Here is a 24493-nt window from a genome sequence, read left to right on the forward strand (position 1 = left end):
ACAATGGCATATTGCACAATTTATTCAGGTTTTATGTTCTTCCATTCTGCTCTGAAATTTTCTTCATTAAGATCTTACAAACCTTTAATTGGTGTATCAGTAGTTACAACTCTTCTTGTTGCCACTGCTGCTAATGTAAAGAGGATCTTTATTTCTATCACATTTCAAACCTGACTTTTTACTAGAGAAATGAGTAGTTGTTTTTTGTCTTTTAAGGTTCTTTATTTATTTTCAGAAAGAGAGAGAGTACCCTCATGAGTAGAGTACAGGCAGAAAGAGAGGGAGAGAGAGAATCCCAAGTAGGATCTGCACTGTCAGCTCAGAGCCTGATGCAGGGCTTGATCTCACAAACCATGAGATTTAAGGCTGCCATTTTGTTTTTTATCCTGTTTATCATTCACATTTCTTCTTTCTTACCTTCCTATGGACTACTTGAAAAGTTTTCACTATTAGATTTTAATTCATCTATAGTTTCTTGAATATATCTTTTGTTGGTTTTTAGTGACTGCTCTAGGAATTACAATTTACATGCTTAATTTACCACAGTCTACTAGTATCAACATTTTACTATTTCAAGTGAAATGCAGAAAACGTATTAACAGTGGTATCACTTTACTCTCCCCTCTTTATGGTACTGTATTTGGCTGTTTTAAGTATCATCTCTACCAGGGCACCTGGGTGGCTCAGTTGGTTAAGCGCTGATTCTTGATTTCGGCTTGGGTCATGATCTCATGGTTTGTAAGATTGAGCCCCATGTTGGGCTCTGTGCTGTCAGTGGGGAGCCTACTTGGGATTCTCTCTCCCTCTCTCTCTGCCCTTCCCCTGCTCATGCACATGCACTCTCTCTCTCTCAAAATAAACTTTAAAAAAGTATCATTTCTAACTACAATGAGTACTTCAGAAATGTTTTAATTTTTGTTTTGAATGTCAAACATAATTTTTAAAACTCAAGACAAGTCTCCTCAGATATTCACCCTTTCCACTGTACTTTCTTCATTCTTGATGTTCCAGGTTTTCTTCAGTTATCATTTCCCTTCTGTGTGAAGGACTTCCTATAGTAATTCTTTAAGAACGTGATACTGGTAATAAAATTCTTACTTTCCTTTCCTTTGAAAATGTCTCTTTTATTTTCATTCTTGAAGAGCATTTTTGTTGGATGTACAATTATGGGTTTACAGTTTTTTCTTTCAGCATTTGAAAAATGTTATACCACTTCCTTCTAGCTTCATGGCTTCTGATAAGACATCCACTGCCATTCAAACCACTATTACCCTACAGCTACTGTGTTGAGTTGCTTTCAAGATTATTTTAGCAGGAAGGGAAAGAGAAGTCTTTAGTTTACAGAAATCTGACTACTATGTCTAGATGTGGGTTTCTTTGGGTCTATCCTGTTTAGTGTTGCTCAGATTCTTGGTTTGCCTTTTGCCAAATTTGAGATGTCTTCAAACACCGTTACTGCAAATATTTTTCAGCTTCACACTCTTTCTCCTCTTCTTCTAGAACTCCAATAAAACGAATATCTTAAATACCTAACACTTTTGTATTTTCCCCACAGATCTCTGAAGCTCTGTTCATTTTTTAAAACTTTATTTTTTGGTGCACATGCTCATTTCAATACTATACTTGTGACATGTTTGCTCAAAATCATTAGGGAAAGCTGGGGCACCTGGGTGGCTAAGTCAGTTGAGCATCCAATTCTTGGTTTCAGCTCAGGTCATGATCTCATGGTTTCATGAGTTCAAGCCCTGCATCGCTCTGTGTTGGCAGCACAGAGCTTGCTTGGGATTCTCTCTCTCTGCCCCTCTCCCACTCACACTGTATCTCTTTCAAATAAAAAAAATAAACTTAAAAAAATCATCTGGGAAAGCAAGTCACATGAATGAACTCAGTTAACAGCAGAATATACCTCCACTCACAGTGGGAGACCTCTACAAGGCACACAGCAAAGAGCACTGATACAGGAGTGGGTGCAGAAAGGATCCAATGATGCACTCTACCACAGTAGGTAATATGGTCCTTTATCCTTTGATGGTTGTTACAACTGTCTCCCTATATTGAAGTTCTGAATATCCAGTACAGTTTGTCAACACATAGATTTATTTTTATATATCCTAGTCAGTATTTAAGGCATATTTTCTAGTTAAAGACTCATGCCTTCATTCAATTTTAGAAAATTCCTAGAAATTATATTTTTAAATATTATTTCCCTATCTTTTTTCCATTCTCCTCTTCTGGAATTCCTAGTATATGAATACAGGAAACCTCTCACCCATCTTCCATTTCTCTTAACTATGCTTTAATATTTGTTATCTTTCTGCCCTTCTGTCTGTAGTTTACACTACTGACTACCTACATTTTTTATCGCACTATCTCTTCATCTGAAATATTTCTTTTTTTAAAATGTTTTATTTATTTTTAAGAGAGAGAGAAAGAGTGTGCATAAGCGGAGGAGGGGCAGAGAGGGGCGGGGGGACAGAGAATTCAAAGTGGGCTCCATGCTGATCCCAGAGAGCCAGATGCCAGGCTCAAATTCAATAAACTGTGAGATCATGACCTAAGCCAAAGTCAGATGTTCAACCGACTATGCCACCCAGGCGTCCCTCACCTGAAATATTTCCAATTTATTTTTTATCATATTCACCTATTAAAATATCATTTGTATTTATTTTTCATAATTTCTTGTTCTTTTTAAACGAAAGACTTCATTTAACTCTAGACATCTACAACATATTTATAAAGTCTTCATTAAGTTATTTTAAAAAGTAATTTCAACTGGAGTACAATGTTCTGATTCTGGATTTTTTCATGTTTATATAACCGTTGGGGTTCTTTATGTGTTTTACTTAGAATTTTGGATACCAGACTCATTTTGAGTGGGGGATATTTTGTTTTGTTCTCTTTTCATTCATCCTTATTTTTCTCTCCCAGTCCTTCCTCCTGTCTAGTTTTTTGTTTGTTTTAGTTTATTTATTTTTGAGAGAGAGAGAGAGAAAGAGAGGACACGAGTGGGGGAGGAAAAGGAGAGATGGGCAGAGGACCCAAAGCAGGCTCTATGCTGACAGCAGAGAGCCCAATACAGGGCTTGCACTCACAAAATGTGAGATCATGACCTGAGCCGAAGTCGGACGGACATTCAACCGACTGAGCCCCCAGGCACTCTGCTCCTGTCTAGTTTTATGATCCCCTTCACCTACACCCAATTTAGAACCAGGTATGCATAAATATATGTGTGTATGTATTCTGTCTCACTTAGCTGTCATATGAACATGTTTCTTCTTTCCAAATTTACAGCAAACTCCTTGAGGGTAAAGACCATGCCCTATGCATTTGGATCCATTATAATACCTACACAGAGCTGACAAAGATATATTCATAAAATAGTTAGCTAAGTTTCTAATATCTATCTGCACTGGGAGTTACAAACCTGTCTGATGAATTTATTTTGGATTTACTAAGTGGTAAATTGCTTAGAGTACAAAATTTAACCTATAATTTTCTTTATCATACAGTAAAAATCCTTTAAATAATGGTTCTAAAACATTTTGTCTTTTTTCCTCATTCCCACTGTACCCAAATCAAACCTCCCTACATCCAATTTAGTTAGAAGTTCAAGAAACTGCCCATTCTGACTTTGTCCAAGTGGCAAATATTGGCAGAAAATGAGATAATATCACAAAACTAATGACTCACTCCTGGTCACAATCAGCACTCACTTCCATTGTTGTGGAACTATCCTTAAAGGTTTTGATATCACTTAGTCTCTTGCCTCTCTTCTTTCTTTCATCCAGGGCATCTCCACAAACAAGTTTCTTAATAGTGAACTTTTAAGTCTTTTGACCAAGGAAAGTATAGGAGTTAATACAAAAACAAATATTTAGCTACCAGTTAAGTATAGGTTCCAAATTGCTCCTTACATAAGGTCATCCTGGAAGCCTCTTCTTTCAATGGACCCTGACCTGAGACAAATCGCTCAAAAGGCAGCTTGTGTTTGATCTCATTAATCCAGGTAATCAGAAACTACTATGAAAGAAGATGTAATACAATAAGATTTTTCTATAACTCAAACGATATTTGACATACTTATATGAGCTACAATGAGAATTTGTCAAGTGGAACAAAAATTTAATATATGTTTAAATTATTTAATTAATAATATATTAATAAAATATTGGCCTTCTATAATCTAAATCACTTTCAGTGAACTAAATTTCCAGCAGACTTATCTTCTGATGTCTTCAAGTAAAAGCAGATCTCATATTTTATAAGCCCAATACAACCAATCATTGTTACATAGTTCTCAATATTGAATAATTATGTCCCCAAATACATATTCTTTTCCTAGCACATAGGTATTAACATATTTTGACTCTCACCATCCATAAGATTTTCAAGATTTTCAGGGCAGTGAAAATACATCATAAATATTATAATGATGGACATGTCAGTATACTTTTAACCAAACACACAAAATATACAATACCAAGAATGAACCCTAAAGTAGACTATGGACTTCAGGGATTATGATGTGTCAATGTGGGTTCATCCTTAGTAAAAAATATACCATTCTGGTAAGCAACGTTGATAATGGGGGAGGCTATGCATGTGTAGGGGATATCTGAGAAATCTCTGTACCTTCCTCTCAATTTTGTTGTAAACCTAAAACTGTTTAAAAAACTTAAGTCTTAAAAAGAAAAAGAAAACCCACAATGTGATATCTTCAAAACTCTTTGCATAAAGGAGTTTTGTAATTAAAATATAAAACTTATCATCATTAACAGTAATATGTCATGGAGGCGCCTGGTGGCTCAGTCAGTTAGGTGTCTGACTTCGGCTCGGGTCATGATCTAACAGTTCATGGGTTCGAGCCCTGCATCAGATTCTGGGCTGAAACCTCAGAGCCTGGAGCCTGATGAGGATTCTGTGTCTCTCTGCCCATCTGTCACTATTGCTCTCTCTCAAAAATAAAAACATAGGGGCGCCTGGGTGGCTCAGTCGGTTAAGCAGCCAACTTCAGCTCAGGTCATGATTTCGCGGTCCATGAGTTCAAGCCCTGCATCGGGCTCTGTGCTGACAGCTCAGAGCCTGGAGCCTGTTTCAGATTCTGTGTCTCCCTCTCTCTGACCCTCCCCCGTTCATGCTCTGTCTCTCTCTGTCTCAAAAATAAATAAACGTTAAAAAAAATGTTTAAAAAAAAATAAAAACATAAAACAAAAAAAAAAAACAACAAAAAAACCAGTAATACATTATGTTACAGATAGCATTTGTGTTTTTTTAAGTGTTTATCTTTGAGACAGACAGAACACAAGTGGGGGAGGGGCAGAGAGAGGGAGACACAGAATCCGAAGCAGGCTCCAGGCTCTGAGCTGTCAGCACAGAGCCTGATGTGGGGCTCGAACTCACAAAACCATGAGATCACGAACTAAGCTGAAGTCGGAGGCTTAACCAACTGAGCCACCCAGGCGCCCAACTATTGTCTATACATAAATTTTAATACAACTTCTCATTTTGAAACTACTAAAAATGGTTAAAAATATGAAATACTTTTTTCTGCTGAGCTGGACAAAAGAGAAAGTACCTGTGTAAAATAAGTGCTAAAATATGTGAATATAAATAGTCACTTGAAGATTTGACAAGGCTTTTTTTAAACACAAGAAAAATCCAGAGCTGTACTTGATAGTCAAATTAACCAAAAGAGCTATTATTTCCTATATCCCCAACCCTTATCCCCGAATGTTATCAAGTTTGCATTATAGCAACTTACATCGTTCTTTGAGATCTTAACATTTTATTTTACTTACAAAATTTTTTTTAATGTTTATTTTTGAGAGAGAGAGGGGAGGGAGAGGCAGACAGAGAAGGAGACAGAGGATCCAGAGCAGGCTCTGTGTTGACAGCAGAGAGCCTGAGGTGGGGCCTGAACTCACAAACCATGAGATCATGACCTGAGTGGAAGTCAGAAACTTCAATGACTGAGCCACCCAGGCGCCCTGAAATGTAAACATTTTAAAAGGTGTCAGACTTAAGTGCACCTGGGTGGTTCAATGGGTTAAGTGTCTGACTCTATTCCAGCTCAGGTTATGATCTCACGGTTCATGAGATCGAGCCCCAGGTCAGGCTCTACGCTGATAGCATGGAGCTTGCTTGTGATTCATTTTCTCTCTCTCTCTCTCTCTCTCTCTCTCTCTCTCTCTCTCTCGCTCTCTCTCTCTCTCTTTCTCTCTCTCAAAATTAAAAGATAATACTAAAAATAAAAGCTGTCAGACTTATAATGGAGTTCTTATGCTAGTGGCTCAAGATAGGCCCCAAAGATGTTCTTAAAAGTCAAGTACAAGTGGTTCATCTTTTTCTACTAATATCAACCCTTATAATTTCATAAAAGAATTAGAGGCAGATAACCTTCACATAGGAAGAAACCACCATCATTACTACTTTACTAGATAGTGTTTCCCAATCTTCAATTTAGTAACACATAGTGAGTTTTTCTATATGTATCTTTATACTAATACTTTTCTTTAAATTGACTGACTTTGGTAAAGAGACAAATTTTTTTAAAAACTGAAGTTTACCTGAAAATTAACACTACAGATACATCTGCGGACTATGGCTGTTTTCTAAAACATCAAAATAATATACCAATTAAAATTTAAAGCCTGCTCGGTATCATTTAAAATGATCTCAATACTACTAGTGACAAGTACATGACCACTCTGAAACCTGCTGCCTTTTAAACTCAGCCCTAGTGTACTTATCTGAAAGGAGATATCCAGTGAGAGACCAGAATATCTTATCAACACATGCTGCTAATTACTGACACGATTACAACACATATTTACATATGAGAATAAACTGGAATATTGAGCTGCTTTTTTTTTCCTCGTAAAAAAAAAAAAAAAAGATTAGGGGCAGTCGGTAAAGTATCTGACTTTGGCTCAGGTCATGATTTCACAGTTTGTGAGTTCGAGCCCCGCGTCAGGCTTGCTGCTGTCAGTGCAGAGCCAGCTCTGGATCCTCTGTCCCTCTGTCTCTGCCCACCCCCCACTTTCGTGTGCTCTATCCTCCCTCAAAAATAAATAAACACTGAAAAAAAAAAAAAAAAAGATTAAACGTAAAATCAACCTCACGTAGAAAATTCAATATATTCAAGATAACGAGGTATAAGGTGTCATTATTGGCACTGAAGGGGATGCTTAATCTCTAGGAATGATGAAAAACTGATTTCAAGTTAAACCAGAATTTTTGAATAGAAATTATCAGTATTATATAGTATTATAAAGATAATACGCATCTTAGAAAAATTTACCAAAAAGATTCTCAGTGAATTCTGAAAAAAAAGTCTTGTTCTTTAAAGGTTGAATAAAAATTTTAAGTAAATCTGCTGAAGCCATTTTCAGGTAATATTTTATCTGCTATTTAAAACAGAAATTCAGTGTTAAGGTTTATTACCTTTGGCAATTCCCATTCTGACCGAGATCCATCTGCACTGTAGTAATATTGTCTACCTTGATCATCAACATGCTTGAGCCACTATAAAAACAAAATAGGTGTTACTTTTTCAATTTAAGTAAAAGTGAGTTTAAGCTTATACAACCGGAGATATTAGATATTTTCTTAGGAATTTTATTCTACTTGCTCAAGAACACTATAAAAGAAATTTACAAACTTATACTAATAGATTTGTATTTTAAGTTTGGTAAAAATAAGTAAACTCAATATTAATTTCTTTAATTGAATTTCTTTTCTCTCTCTTTCTTCCAGTGTGTCAAGCTAGTTCCAATGTCAAGCACCACTTAATGTAAGAAATATGTAACAAAGATACACAAATACACATATACACCAGACACAGAGCCACACTCACTCTGAAAACAAGGTTGAGAAATTAACAAGAGAAAATTTTTTTTAATCTTCAAATATAAAACTATTGAACAATTTAAGCCAAACTTAATGCAAACCCTTAGGAATTACCTCCTGTAGCCAACAAATTTCTTACTCAACATGATTTAAGTAATACTAATAAAACTTCGTATAAAATAATACAGGGAATATGAGGGGCAAAAGACTAAGCACTGCTAATATAAACAAAATTGTGAAATAAATGAAAACTAATGTTTCCTTATGTTCTAGTGTCAAATAATTAAATCAGAAATGAGGGGTAAAAGCCCATCTCCATTTATTCCCAAAGGTCTATTCTCTAGGCAAGCACAACCTTACCTTCTCTGATGACACGAGATATAATACATAAAATTTCAATATGCATTCCCAAAATAGTTAATCAATCATAAAATAACTAGATTCATGGTTTTTGTTTTACGTAACTTGGTTATAAAATAAAAAGCATAGAAAGTGAAGCGGTATATCATAGTGACACATGCTGAGAAAACGATTCCCTAAAAACCATTCCCCCCCCAAAAAATATAAAGAAATATGTTTATTGAAGAAGTTTAAACAGAATGACACTCAATAGGTCTACTCTTATAAAGATTTGTCTTAAATGGGTTTTGACACCACAAGAATCACTGTAATTATAAAGTTTAAAACCATGAATCAGTAGTTATAGTGAGTTTTCATGTTGTCAATTGCCAGGACTACAAAATTACAATAAAGAATATTTTCATGAGTTTTTAAAATACCAAACTTGAGTACACAACTATTTTATGAGAAGATTCTGCCAAGAAAACTAGATGAGAAAAAAAGAATGTACCTTTTCATTAGTATAGTCACTGGTATATAAGGTATGCCCACGTTCATCCAACTCTTCTGACCAACCCCTTGGAGGAGAACCACACTGCCTATCTGACTGGCTGTAACAAATGCTGTGGTAGTTTTCTTCTGATGAAAGAAGCTATAAATAGTCAGAAACATAAGTATTTTTCTTCTTTGAAAAAAAAATATATATGCAGCAGTTGCAAATCTAAGCAATAAACTGTATTTGGCTGAAGCACTAAGATATCTTGACTATATCTCAATATTTTCAAAACAAATTGTTAGTCTTTCAAAGAGTACACTGTAAGTGGTAAGGTGAAATTAATAATGGTTATTTTAGCACAATAATGCAACCCTGGAAAAATTCTCTATAATAAAACTGAAAACAATGTTTTCAGACTGAGAGATTAAAATGCTGCCTTCTATTTAATGCTGCTTTTGAACCAAAATCAGGTTAAAAACTGACAGGAATGTGTGTATGGGTATATACATCCATGTGTAAGCAAAATAGGGGATGAGGGTACTTCATTAGACTGAGTTTCTTAAAAATTCTCACTCACCTATATATACAAGTTCCCAGACAAATGCTTGACAGTGTTCAAAAAATAGATCTTGAATTATTTTTTTAAATGTGTGAAACTGAGAGGTAAGAGACATTAGTTTTATAATACTGTATTTTATATTCTAAATTATTGGCAAGATTTCCTAACTCATTCAACCAAACGTTTATTAAAGATGGTTGGGAACTGAACTCCAAAACAAGAAAAAATAATATTAAAAAAAATCAAACATGATAGATGAAAAAATTCAGTATGGAAGTAACTTAGGTATACTTTACTTTTAAAAGCATGAGAGAGGGACGCCTGGGTGGCTCAGTCGGTTGCGCTTCCGACTTTGGCTCAAGTCGTATCTCGCAGTTCATGAGTTCAAGCCCCGTGTGGGGCTCTGTGATGACAACTCACAGCCTGGAGCTTCAGATTCTGTGTCTCCCTCTCTCTCTGCCCTTCCCCTGCTCACACTCTGTCTCTCTCTCTCTCTCAAAAATAAGCATTAAAAATTTTTAAAAACAAATAAAAATAAATAAAAGCATGAGAGAATCCAGACATAGAAGACAAGTGATTGAGACAGAGAAAACCTAATCTCTGCTTTTTTCAAACAAGAAGTATCATAATGTGAGTAGCAATTTACTTACTGCCCTTAAATGTCATTAATTCAACAAATATTTACTAGATTAACTCTCAGGTGCAAATGACCTTTCCTGGGTCGCTTTTAGGTAAAATAGTTTCTACAATTAAATCTTACTTAATCAGACTGCATTTTCTCCCACCACAGAATACTAAAATACTAAATGGTCTAAAATACTAAATGGTCTAAAATAGTAAAATGTGTAGATTCTCAATGTTTTAGAAGTAACTTAAAGATACAAACATACTAATAATAACATAACACAAAAACTGACATAAACAACTTTACAGAAGCCTTGCATAAAGTGCGCTATATATGTTCTGTAACAGGAATTTTTTTTAATGAAAACTTACTGCAAAAATCAGAATTTATTTTTATTTAATTGAGGCCACTTAACATATAAGTTCATGTAGGCAAAGTACAATAAAATCTTTTAGAAACAGAGAAAAGAAATCTATACAGTAGAATATATTCAGCCCTAAAAGAGAATGAAATTTTACCATTTGTGACAACATGGATGGACCTTAAGGGCATTATGCTAAGTGAAGTAAATCAGAGCGAGAAGACAAATACTATATGATCTCACTTACGTAGAGTCCTCAAAACCAAACAAAACAAGCTCATGGATGCAGAGAACAAACTGGTGATTGCCAGAGATGGGGAAGGCAGGTTGAATGAGCAAAGGAGACAAAAGGCACGAAATTCAGTTACAAAGTGAGTAAGTCATGGGGATATAATGTACTGCATGGCAACCACAGTTAATAATACTGTATTGCATATGTGAAAGTTGCAAAGAGAGTAGATATTAAAACTTCTCATCACAAGACAAAAACTTCTATAATCAAGTGGTGACAGATATTAACTAGATAGTGGTGTTCATTTTATAATATTTACAAATATTGAATCATTAGGTTGTATACCTGAAGCTAACAAAATATATGTTAATTATACCTGAATAAAAAAAAACTAGTAAAATTAATTTAGGAAACAAAGTTACTAAATCAATTTTTTTGTAAATATGACTTTCTACTTGGCAAAATGCTCCCATCATTTCTCAATTTTTGTGCAGTAAGATGTTCCTTTCTTCCATGAAAAGAAACCTCCAGTATCTCAATGTGTTTCATTACAGAACCAGGAGTACTTTGAAGATCTTGATTGTTTACTGCTAGAAAGGAGCTATTTAGTGGCAATTAAATAAAAGTAAGATTATTTTTGGCAAGCATTGTCAATGTTAACTGTGCTATATACTCATAACTCCATTCAGCAGCATACTTAGCTCAGTAACTTTGGGGTATATATTTTGCAGCAAACATGGCCTAGTAGAAATAAAGGGGGCTACACAGATGTCCCATTTACAGGGGAATGACAGGGAGGTACTGAAATGGGTACCTGGATTAAAACAATTTAAAATATTAATTTTTTTAAGTGTATTTATTTTGAGAGAGAAAATGAGCAGGGGAGGAGCAGAGAGTGAATCCCAAGCAAGGACTGTGTCAACACAGAGACTGATGTGGGGCTCGATCTCACAAACCCGTAGGATCATGACCTGAGTCAAATCCAAGAGTCCGACGCTTACCTGACGGAGCCACCCAGGCACCCCTAATATATTAAATTTTTTAACACATTCTTTAAAAAAAAAGTTTATTTTTGAGAGAGACAGAGACAAAGAACGAGCAGAGCAGGGGTAGAGAGAGGGAGACACAGAATCCAAAGCAGTTTCCAGGCTCTGAGCTGTCAGCACAGGAGCCTGATGCGGGGCTCGAACTCATGAACCACGAGATCATGACCTGAGCTGAAGTTGGACACTTAACAGACTGAGCCACCCAGGTGCCCCAAATTTTTTAAAAAAATTATCAAGAAGCAAGAAACTGACTAAGAAATACTCAGAAGTCAAAACTAAGTAGAAGGAAGAATCCAAAAGTATAAGTAGAATATAAAGACCAGCTTTCTCTTTGAAGGCATTTGCCAATCGCCAAACTAGAACATTACTTTTCAAAGTCATGAAGCATTGGGAAACAGAACTCAAGACGACCAAAAGTAGGGAGTCTAACAGAATTCCCCCCTGAAAATAAAGAACTGGGACCCCAAAGAATTATACCCTCAGATTATCAGTTAACCAGAAACAAATTTTGTCCCTTTATTCCACACAAGAGAAATCACAGGAATCTTCCCAAATAATGGAAGAATGGGAAGGAAAATGGGAGAATCTCTAGCCACAAACCAGTCTTCATGCAATCCAAATTACTACAACCTAGGTGGCCTGTAAAAACTAAAGCTGAAAAGTCAGTTTCAAATGTTCACAGGATACTAACTTCCTGGCAGAAACAAAAGCAAATCCTCTCTGATGGAACAGACTGTCAACCCCAGCACTAAAGACTTCCTATATATGAACTATAATCTCATCTTAAAATACACACACACGGACAAGATGTGAAACAAAACACTGTAAGTTACAGTCAACAAAAAAGCAGCATAATCCAACTCTTAAAGACTTTATATACTAGAATTATAAAAAATAAAAGACTAAAGAAAGATAGGACAAATGAAATATATGATCCTTTACTGGATCTTTTATTGCAGGAAAAAAAATGTAAAGGATATTACTTGACAAATGAGAAACACTGAATATTAACTATGTATTAAATAGTATTCCAATATTAAACTTGAGTATGATAAATTATTTTTCACCAAAAAAAAAAGTTTTGCTAGAAAATGTCCTTATCCTTAGAAAATAAAATATTATGTTGTCTTATCCAAAAGGTTCAGAAGAAAATTACTGGAGGGTAGAGAGCAGAAGGAGGGAGAGAAATAAAGCAAATGTAGCAAAATTTAAAACCGGTAAATCTTGACTAATAAGGCTATCTAGTATATGGATGTTCACTATTCTATTCTTTAGGTTTAAAACTTTCCAAAGTAACAAGATGGAGAAGCTCCCCCAGATAAATAAAAACTAACAGGTTTTTAAAATTCAAGGATTGGAGGGGCGCCTGGGTGGCGCAGTCGGTTAAGCGTCCGACTTCAGCCAGGTCACGATCTCGTGGTCCGTGAGTTCGAGCCCCGCGTCAAGCTCTGGGCTGATGGCTCAGAGCCTGGAGCCTGTTTCCGATTCTGTGTCTCCCTCTCTCTCTGCCCCTCCCCCGTTCATGCTCTGTCTCTCTCTGTCCCAAAAATGAATAAACGTTGAAAAAAAAAATTAAAAAAAAAAATTCAAGGATTGGTTTAGTATCAAATAAAGAAGGGGGATCCTGGGTGGCTCAGTTGGTTCAGTGTCCAACTCTTAATCTCGGCTCAGGTCATGATCTCACCATTTGTGAGTTTGAGCCCCCTATTGGGACTGTCAGTGCAGAGCTTGCTTGGGATTGTGTCTCCCTCTCCCTGCCCTCTCCTGCTCACACGGTCTCTGTCTCTCTCAAAATAAATAAATAAACTTATAGAAAAAAGATGCAAAAACAAATAAAGGTGAAGAATAGTGAACTGGAACTACATCTAAAAATTGAGAAGCACAGAGAGACCTAGAGACATAATACACAAGTATAAGGGAAATCAAGAGACATGACCAATGTAAGCAGATTAAATGTTCCTCTAATCAAAGTTCCAGAATGAGAGGAAAGAGAAAATGGGACAGAGGCTATATATAGATGACCAAGAATTTTCTAGAACTAATCAAAGACAGGGCTCCTCAAGTTCAAGAACCTCAAAAAAACCCTGGCAGGAAATAAAGATACCCTCACCTAATCACATCATAGGAAAATTACAGACATGGAATTTAAGAGGGGCCAGCGAGAAGAGACAAAGAATGACAATCAAACTGAGAGCTGAATTTGCAATATCAACAATGGAAGCCTGAAAACAGGAGAATAAAAGAGTCAGTGAACTAGGAAAAAACAGTCAACTCAGAACTGTTTATCAAGTAAAGATATTCTTCAAAAATGAGGAAAATTAAATTTTCAGACAAAACTAGATTCTATCACTAATAAATCTTCACTAAGAAAATTTAAAAGTACATACTTAAGACAGTAGTTAACCAAAAGTTAACCAAGATATCTAATTTGCATAAAGGAGTGTGAGAAAAGAAAGTGCTAAATACAAGGACAAATTTACGAGACACCATGTACAAAGAAGGGGCTAAAAACAGAAATAAAAGACAAGAACAGCAAACAGCACACGGTTCTTGTATGGCTTTAAAGAGCAAGAAGATACTAACTTTCGACTTTGATATACATGCACCTTAACACTTATACGGCAGGGTTCTCAACAGCAGCACTACTGACATTTAGGACCAGATAATTCTTCATTGTGGGAGCTTTCTTTCATATCATAGGGTGTTTGATAGCACCTCTGGCTTCTACCCTGACAATCAATGCCAATAGCCCTCCCTGAGTTCTAACAACCAAAAATGTCCCCAGACATGGAGTGTCACCAGGAGGCAAAACCACCTCCAGCTGAGAACAACTGTTCTAGCTAAACACTAAAATAATAAGCCTGAATTAGATGGATGATTGAACACTTATTTCCTCTCAATCCCCACTAGAAGTACTCAAATATGCTTTAATAAAAAGACCTAAACTCCCAAGAACAGGGAGAACACAAGAAGAGACAATAGTCACAAAACTCTGGAAGCTGAGACGCAGATGAACAAAAGACTAAATTATCTGCAAAGAGCAAAGTCTAAAATGGTGGGGGTAGTGGGTGGAGTTGGAGAGGGAAGTGAAATCCAACCACTTTACAGAGCAGAATCTTCAAATGGCTCAGGAACTGACAGTATTAGGTCCTCTTTGAACTGGGGATGAAGAGAGGGTATTGCAATGAGCACTAAAATTGCCAGAATCCCTTTCCTTCAGGCCTGACCGCTAGGTGTGCACCCTTCCCTTTTCCCAGCAGAAATACAGGAATTCACTCCCTCTTAAGAGGGAAAAAAGATTCTGATTTGAAAGACAACACGCACAACTGGGACATGAGTACCAAGCAGAAAGAGGAGAGACTAAACGCACACTAAGTGCTGACTACCAAGACCCTGGCAACCCTTACTTTCCTGGAAGATTTTAAGACTTCTGTGAAGACTCATTAGTCTAAAAGGAAAGACCTAATGGTTCTGACATTGGAGACTCCCTACAAGCAGTTGATCCATATGGCCATAAAGTGAAGTTCAAAATGCTTTCCGATTTTGAGAAAAAATGGTTTCCAACCTAGAATTCTATACTCACTCAGGCAAGCTATCAATTAAATATAAGAGCAGAATATAAACCTTCTCGGGGCACCTGGGTGGCTCAGTCAGTTAAGCAGCCGACTCTTAACTTCAGCTCAGGTCATGATCTCATGCTTTTTGAGATGGAGCCCTGCGATGGGCTCTATGCTGACAGTGCTGAGCCTACTTGGGATTCTTGCTTTTCCTCTTTGCCCCTCCCCTTCTCGTTCTCTCAAAATAAATAAATAAACATTAAAAAAATATATAAACATTTTCACACATAAAGTCTCAATATTATATAATGTATGCAACCTTTCTCAAGAGGTTACTGGAAAATGTGCTCCAGCTACTATGGAAATAACGATTTTGAAACAATCTGTGCAGAGACTGAGACTCTCATATACAAATCAATCTCATGTATTTATTAAAATGGAAAGCTAAAAAACATACTGAAAATTCCTGTGTATACTTCAAATTCCTTTAAATTATTCTATAATTTAATTTAATCCCTAATTCTTCCAAATTATTAGATTTTACTTTATTATTCATACACAGGACAATATAATTTTAAATCTTTCTAGATCTACAATTCAAATAATTTTCCCAACATTTTTCTTATTATAGTAACACATGAGCAAATTTCTCTCACTATTCTCGATCTCATTCTTGAACACTAAAAGTACAAGTTACCACCAAACCAAAGCTATAAACAACCAACTGAAAAATAGGACAAGAGGAGTTATTAACTACAAAAAGCTTTTAGATTCTGCTAAATACAAGATGTGCTACCTGATTTTTCCAGCTCCTATGTGACTGGAGTTCTGTTTTTATTACACAATCCAGCTACTTTCTGTAAGACCAAGGTGTCCTATGCGGGCATAGGGGCTTCCGTCTATCAAACAGGAGATTTTAATTCCGTTCTATCAATTCTACCCAAGACTCTCCTGCATGTTTGAACAGTCCTAAGGAATCCCTCCAGACTTCTGACATGAGAGTTACTCAAAATATGGCTGGCCAAGTTCACTGCACCAGCCTCAAAGAGGTGAGACAAAGGTAGGGGACAGGTAGTATGAACACTTGATAGAGAAAATAATGACTTGAAAGTGAAGGGTCAAACTTTACAGGGTGGCTCATTTATAGCAAAGGATTACATTTACTCATTTTCCTTACATATAAATAAAAAGTGATGTTGTACCTCTGACTGACAAAAACTGGCAAAGTATCTTAGTCATACCACACCAATATAGAAAAATGTCTGTTTTAACCAGTTAATAACTTTGTTTTTATTTGTTTGGCTAAGTCATATCTGTATTTTCTTTCCTTTTTCTATAAAATGTCACTGATTCAGCAATAACAATAACCAAATTAGTATCTTCTATAACTGGCACTAAGCAACTTTGAGTTAATTCTGGAACTAGTAAGTACATTATAAGGTTAGCTACTGTCTATTAGTTAGATATTAGAAAGTAGCATTAATATAATGAAACTTGGAAAGAACATTCAGTATCTTAGAGATTTCAAGTGTTCTACTATTTTAATACCAAGAAACAAACCTATTCACTTCTTTTATCTTGAATAATAGAAACAGAGAAAATTTGGTAAGTCACTGGTTGATTTCCTTAATCACTCATACCTCTTGGTCTCCTGGACTCTGGAAATCTCCTTTGCTTATGCTTGTGTCCCGGGTCCAACGAGGTGGTTTCCAGGTTCTTTCCTGTGTTCCTCTGTTATAGTAATAACATCGCCCTGAACTATCTTTATGAGTTTCCCATTCTCCGTTAATCTGAATTGCTGGGCTCCCAGGCAGCGGGGGGAGCGCAGACTGGGATATTTTCAGTTCTTGTAGATTAGCATAGACAGGAGAATCTGGGCGTCCTTGATTTGGAGGGGTTGTGGCCTGTGGAAAATGTGAAATATTCATGTTTAAACTGGCGTAACATTTACAAATAAAAATTGAATGAAACATGAGACACAGAAAATACATACAAATTTATTTAAAACACACATGCAGATGTATATATTCTTTCTAAAGAAAAAACAATGCAATGGTATTAATATTCATGATTTGGTTAAAGAAAACATAAAAGTTTCAAATAGAATCCAAAGTGTACTTAGTAACTTTTCCTTATCCTAAAAGAATCGTGCACTAGAAGTCAGGATCTGTGGGTTTCAGTTCAAGATCTGGCACTAACAAGTTGTATGACATTGGATTAGATCACCTCATCTCTCCAAAACTGATTTTTTCCATCTCTGTATATGAGGGGATCAGATTAAATCACACCAGTCTCCTGTGTCTCTAAAAGTCTATCATTTCAGACAATCTTTTAAAACACAAAAAGCCTTACATCTGGGTAACTCAAAAAACTACCAAAAGAAAGATTTTACGTTCTAAGCTCTAATATTAAATCAGGAATACATAAGTGAAAGATAAAGGAGATAAATTCTTCAGCTAAGAGTTTACTACATTCTATTCCTTCTCAACTAATAATTTCTCAGTTGCCATAAACAAATCATTTAATCTCTTCCTAGATTCCTCATTTGTGAATTTCCTAACAGTGGAAAAATAAGCATTAGCAGGAACTGATTTACATGCTTAATCTCAACTTCCAGCTTTACTTTTTATTTTTAAATGTCTCACTAGATGTCAGTCAAGAGCAGAATATTCTTCAGACACTTTGCATAAGGACACTATGAATTTAAAATTCTAATAGCTGAAGAAAAAAAGCACATGTCTGAGAACACCTTTCTACACTGTGTATTCATATTTGTATATTTATCTTTCCTTTTACCACAGGGTTTCTCAACCTGGGCACCATAACATTTTGGGACTGATAATTCTTTGCTGTTGGGGGTCTATCTTGTGTGTTACAAAATGTTTACTGGTATCTCTGGCCTCCACCCACTAGATGATAGCAGCATTCCCCCACTGTGTCAACTAAAAAGTCTCCAGACATTGCCAAATGTCCCCTGGGGACAAAACTAACCTTGACTGAGAACCACTGCTTTACTATATAAATCCTAGCATTATATGCAGATGTTTAATTATATCTATAATGTACCCAGAGTTTTATGAATGCTTAAAAATACTGAATTTAAAAAGGGAAATGTGGATGGATACAGAGTCAGTTATATTAAAATTAAAGTACTTTAACTTCTAAAATATTACCTACCTATAAAGTAATTATAATGAATCTAAATCAAAGAATAAGATTTAAAAGAGAAAACAGTAAAATAACTCCAAACATGAATACATATGTAAAATTGTTACCTTGGTTTTTTTACACATAGTAATTATGCACAATGATACAAATTAAGACTGTTTTCCTTGAAATGTTAGCTGTGAATTTAGACTACCACCGAACAGCATCTTTCTATGAAGAAAATCTATCCATGAAGACAGATTTCCATGTAGTATTTCTCTTTGAGAGTAATTCCATATCCTGGTGAATTAGCCAAGGTAACAATGTTTTTCTCTGACTACAATGAACTCTGTTAATACAACAAATAATTCTATGTAGCAAATCATTTCCCAGAACCTTTTCTAGAGAATATTTATTCAACAAGTGTTAAAAGAAATTCTTACTTTGCTCCTGATATGTTACTAGACTTAGGGAAACAAAGAACCAAGAGACAGCCATTTTCTAAAAGATGTTCATAGAAAATTCTACTGATAGAAAATTCTACTCTAAGAAACCACCAAGTTCTGTTATTTAAACAGTGCATATTTAAACAGTTTTTCTACTTAAAAAAAACTGAAATGCTTCGGGGCGCCTGGGTGGCACAGTTGGTTGGGTGCCCAACTCCTCGATTTTGGCTCAGGTCATGATCTCATGTGAGTTCGAGCCCCGCATCAGGCTCTGGGCTGACAAAGTGGAGCACGCTTGGGATTCTCTCTCTACTCTATCTCCGCCACTCCCCCACTCATGTTGTCTCTCAAAATAAACATGAAAAAAAATTGAAATGCTTCAACACAGTTTATAAGACTAGCGTTATTCTAAATGGAAGAAAATTATAAACCAACCTTGGTTATAAATGAAAATATACTAAGTAAAACATTAGTAATCAAATCTAGCACTGTACTAAGTAAATCAGAAATAAAAAAAAAGAAATGTTAAGAAAGCCCATCTTTAGGAACTCTCATACTATAATTCTTTACATTAACAGATTCATATAATCCTCTCCACAGACACCATTTGATAAAATTCAACGTGGATTCAGGATAAAACTCTTAGCAAGTAAGGAATAAGTGTGATGTCTCCTTAATGTGACTTTAGAAATTACTATTTAAAATGAATATCACAGGGGCACTCAGTCAGTTAAGCTAAGTGGGTGGCGCAGTCAGTTAAGTGTCCGACTTTGGCTTGGGTGATGATCTCACAGCTCATGAGTTCAAGCCCTACATACGACTCTGTGCTGACAGCTCAGAGCCTGGAGCTGCTTCAGATTCCGTGTCTCCCTCTCTCTGCCCCCTGCCAGCTTGCGCGTGCTTCCTCTATCTCAAAAAAATAAACATTTAAAAATTTTTTTTAAAAATAAAATAAGCATCACAGCAAGGATTGATAAGAAGCATTTTCATTAAAAGAATAAAAACTAGGATGCTAAATATCACTGCTTTTATTCAACACTGTATTGGAGATTCTAAGCAATGTACTAAGATATAAAAAATGAATTAAATTCATAAATACCTAGAGGAAAAAAAAACCCTGATATCTGACAATGACATAACAAATATCTGGAAACCCAAGTCCAGAAAAACTACTAAGAAATTTAATAAGTTGGCCAGATAAAAGATCATCTGATCAGTTTCTCATACATGAGCAATGACACAGTGGAAAATGTAACAATGTAAAAAACCTCATTCACAATAGGAAAAGAATATAAATAAGCTTTAAAAGAAATGTATAAAATCAAATGAGGAATATGTACTTATAAAACCTTCCTTAGGTGCCTAAAATTATATTTATCTATTCAGATAAACCTTTGTTTCTAAAAGGAAAAAGTTATCTCATAAACATGTGATTTCTGCAAAAAAAATCTATAAATCCTACAAATTCAACACTATGTCCAGCAAGCAGTATAGTTAGTACACTGCCCAGCACAAAGTAGCACTTAATGAAATTCGTTGAATGAACGAACAAACATGTGAACAAAAAAATACAAACACCTAACGCCCAAGTGAAAGTGAAATTCAAGGACTTGGAACTGGCTACATGTGATAGAGAAGAAACTAGAAAAACATCTATATTTCTAGTCTTGGGAAAAGATGGACGGTTGTGTCACCATTTAAGACAGAAACTATCTAGGGGCGCCTACATGGTTCAGTCGGTTAAGCGTCCAACTCAAGATTTCAGCTCAGGTCAGGATCTTGCCAGTTTGTGAGTTTGAGCCCTGCACTGGACTCTACGTTGAAGTGCAGAGACTACTTGGGAGAATCTCTCTCTTTCTCTCTCTCTCTCTCTCTCTGTCCCTGTCACACTCATGTTTTCCCCTCTCTCAAAATAAATAAACTTTAAAAAAGTATCTTAAGAAAAGAAACTATCTAAAAATGAATTGGGAGCCAAGTACTTAACTAGGTGCTAAGGTTACAAACATGAACTAAAAAATGTACTGTCTTCTGGGACTTCGTGATACAGCAAAAGAAACTGAAACAAAAGCTCATTTAAGTGGATAATCAACAAGACTCTAGCGCTACGCATGGGATGCTGTGGGAGCTAAAAGGAAAAAGACCTGGAAACAAGTGACTGAGTTCTAGAAATGAATAAATAATAAGAGTCAGCCAGGCAAGAGTTGGGGATACAGGAGGCAACACAAACAAAAGTGTGGGGAAAAAGCATGCATGGCACAGTCAAGGAATGATGTGACTCCTACAGTACGTAAAAGGAGGAGCAAGATGGAGATCTAAGGAGAAGCAATGACAGAACAAGGAGGGCTGAAGACTTTAAGGCAGGAAATACATTCTGATTTAAAATTTAGAAATATTACGGGGGGACACAACCAGAGGCGGAGCGCTGTTAACGCTGGCACAAAGGTACAGACAGAAGATGAAGAAAGCTACAATGAGACAAGGATGGTAGGAATGAAGCAGCAGGGCCAGACTGGAGAAACAATGAGGTTACATTAACATACGGACTGTATGTTTGTTTATGTGAAGTAGATTTTTGTTTTGTCTGTGTGTTTAACTACAGGTTAAATAATGCCAAGATAACAGGATAAAAAGAAGCGAAGAGGGATTCCATTCAGATTGTATTAGGTTGATGCGCCTTTTGAAAATATTCACAGATTGTTTGCTGGCTACAAGGATGGGGAGTTCAGTATAGAAATGAGAGCTAAAAATATAAATGTAAGTCATCAGCATACAGGTGGGGCCATTACCTTAAGAGAGTAGGGTATCCAGAATGTGAGCAGGAGGAATACAGAACTGTGGAGCATACTAAGCAGTTGCTTTATGAATTAAAATGCAAATATAGGTATAAAGTTAGCACAGGGTTTAATATGGTGACCTCTAGTGTTGTTATTATTATAATTATTATTGCAATTACTATAATTAAAGTACCAAAGTTAGAGGATCTAATAAAAAAGGAAGAAAGGAAAGTCTGAAATAGAAGAGCTAAACAGGAAAAGGTGGTATTTAAAAAAATCAAAGAGAAGAAAATTTCAAAAGAAGGGGAATTTGACAGTATCATTCCAAAGAATTCAATATAAGGGCTCTGGAACAAGTATTAGATTTAACAATTAAGGAGTCATTAGAAGACTTCAACTTCCAGTCATGAAGATCCCAAATTATCTCCCTGCCACCAACATTCAGAAAAGGGAATGAAATACAGGAAACGGGCATTTTCAGGCTTTGGAACAACAAGCAGCACAGGACTGTGATCTCAAGAAAGAAGAAACAAATGAGGTGTCCCCTGACCACTCCAAGGCTTTCTGCCTGGAGGTAGTTTCCAGAAATCAGCACAGGAAGGGGAAACCTATACAGTTTCACTGACTAAACAGTACAGAGATAAAGGTTTACATTTCTTATTTAAAATATCAAAGGGAAAAATACAACAAATGAAAATAATTATGTAAGTATCAAATATTGCAAAGAGAGGACAAGGAGAATGGTCTCTAATTTTTCCAGGAATCTCCAAATTTTGTTGATGTTCTTCAAAATTGATAAACTAAGAAATCAAGGAGAGTTATGTCTGAAATCAAGAAATATAACAGTAATTTTAAACAGAATGACATGTAGTTAGAAGAGGTTTATTGACAATGAATGAATGGTAAAATTTTAATATTTCACATGCTTACTACCAGTTAAAATTTTTGACAGATGTTCATTTGAAATGTTGCTCATCTACTGTCAGAAACAGGTTCTGGTAGAAGACTTTTGTTTTCTTAATTAAGAATTAACTTAAAGGGCGCCTGGGTGGCGCAGTCGGTTAAGCGTCCAACTTTAGCCAGATCACGATCTCGCGGTCCGTGAGTTCGAGCCCCGCGTCAGGCTCTGGGCTGATGGCTCAGAGCCTGGAGCCTGTTTCAGATTCTGTGTCTCCCTCTCTCTCTGCCCCTCCCCCACTCATGCTCGGTCTCAGAAATAAACATTAAAAAAAGAATAAAAAAGAATTAACTTCATGATTAAAATCAGTTTATACTTTAACTTCCAAAGTATACAGAAAGAGAACAGAAGAGGATTCAGTATTTTTATTAATACTCTCATCTCTGACAAAAAGAAAACTGTGTATGTTTATTTCAATTGCTCAAATCATTGAGAAAAACTGAAGAAAAATGTCATTTCTGTAAGGCATTTCCTTGGAGATCACTAAGGATTTCCTCAAGAACTTTTAAAAATATAAATTCCTGATAGAAAAAATAGTATAAAATATCAAACTAATTTTACACATAAATAAATACAGATTAACTACAAAGAGGAATGTAAATAATTATACACCATTTTGTCTAGTGAACCAAAAATACTTTTTTTTTTTTTTTTTTTTAACAAACACACTCAATGCTGGTGAAGGTTGAATGTAAGAGCTTCAGTTTACTGCTGGTGACTTCAATTAGCTGAACCTTTTTGGCAAACAGTTTGGCAAGTATGTTTCAAAAGCTTTTAAATATATTTTTAGAACCCTGAGCAGAGGGGGGAAAATCCTAAGTATAGAAAAAAGTTTTTCCCACAAAGATGTTCATTCCAATGTTATTTATCAGAAATAAATTAGAAATCATCTAAACATTCAGCAACAGAGGAATGGTTAAGTAAATAATGATATATGAGGCAATAACATATTTTTTTTCAGTGAGGCACTGAAAATGTTAATGATTTTTAATAACACAATAAAAATTTTGAGGTTAATGAGAATAGCAGAATATAAAGCTGCTTCTAACACCCAACTAAGTTCCAACTAAAAATTTTAAAGTATGAAGAAAAACCAACTAAACACGGTCATTTTTCTCTGGATAATAGGATTATGTATGATTTTTTATGTGCTTTATTTCCCAATTTTATTTTCCTCAATAATCTGGGGCACTTGCCTAGTCCAGGGGACTCACAAAAGTGACAGAAACAGTATTAACACTATGTAAACTAGTGTTTCTTAACAGGTGGTCAAAGGATGATCTAGATCAGCCTCATTTAGGAATGCTTTTTAAAATTTAAAATTCTTGGGGCGCCTGGGTGGCGCAGTCGGTTAAGCGTCCGACTTCAGCCAGGTCACGATCTCGCGGTCCGGGAGTTCGAGCCCCGCGTCGGGCTCTGGGCTGATGGCTCAGAGCCTGGAGCCTGTTTCCGATTCTGTGTCTCCCTCTCTCTCTGCCCCTCCCCTGTTCACGCTCTGTCTCTCTCTGTCCCAAAAATAAATAAATGTTGAAAAAAAAAATTTTAAATTTAAAATTCTTGGGGCGCCTGGGTGGCTTGGTCGGTTAAGCGTCCGACTTCGGCTCAGGTCATGATCTCACGGTCCGTGAGTTCGAGCCCCGCGTCAGGCTCTGTTCTGACAGCTCAGAGCCTGGAGCCTGTTTCAGATTCTGTGTCCCCCTCTCTCTCTGCTCCTCCCCTGTTCATACTCTGTCTCTCTCTGTCTCAAAAATAAATAAACATTAAAAAAATAAAATAAAATAAAATTTAAAATTCTTGAGTCATATCCCAGAGACACTGGGAAGTGGTAGTCAAGAATCTCTATTTTTAAATACTCTATGGGATCCTTATGTGTACTATTGTTTGGAACACACTGATAAAATTAAATCTTCCTGAATGGACTCAGGGCAAACTGGTACCCTTGGTCCAACAAGTTTGTATTCTAAAAGGCTTAAAGATAATTCTGAACTCTACACCTCCAGTTGTTTCTTAGTCTGCAGATAAGTCAAAGAATTAAAATAAAAGAATAAGCAACAAGAAGTTCTTCCAACATATGAATCACATAAAAATTAATTTTCTAATATTTA

General features: G+C 35.9%; 1 protein-coding gene across 5 annotated transcripts in view; it reads right to left on the bottom strand.

Annotated features, from left to right (window-relative positions):
- ARHGAP12 (Rho GTPase activating protein 12) overlaps positions 1-24493 on the bottom strand; it is a 122336-nt gene that overhangs the window by 40419 nt on the left and 57424 nt on the right. For 4 of the 5 annotated variants that reach the window (XM_023256502.2, XM_023256501.2, XM_023256500.2 and 1 more), the window contains exons 4-6: positions 16704-16967; positions 8699-8839; positions 7444-7524 (exon numbers count right to left, since the gene is read on the bottom strand). In XM_023256502.2, coding sequence (XP_023112270.1) covers positions 7444-7524; positions 8699-8839; positions 16704-16967 — 486 coding nt within the window. The remainder of the gene's footprint in view (positions 1-7443; positions 7525-8698; positions 8840-16703; positions 16968-24493) is intronic. The other variant, XM_023256503.2, reaches the window with a different exon arrangement.

Source organism: Felis catus, chromosome B4 (genome assembly GCF_018350175.1).
Source record: "Felis catus isolate Fca126 chromosome B4, F.catus_Fca126_mat1.0, whole genome shotgun sequence".
NCBI lineage: Eukaryota > Metazoa > Chordata > Mammalia > Carnivora > Felidae > Felis > Felis catus.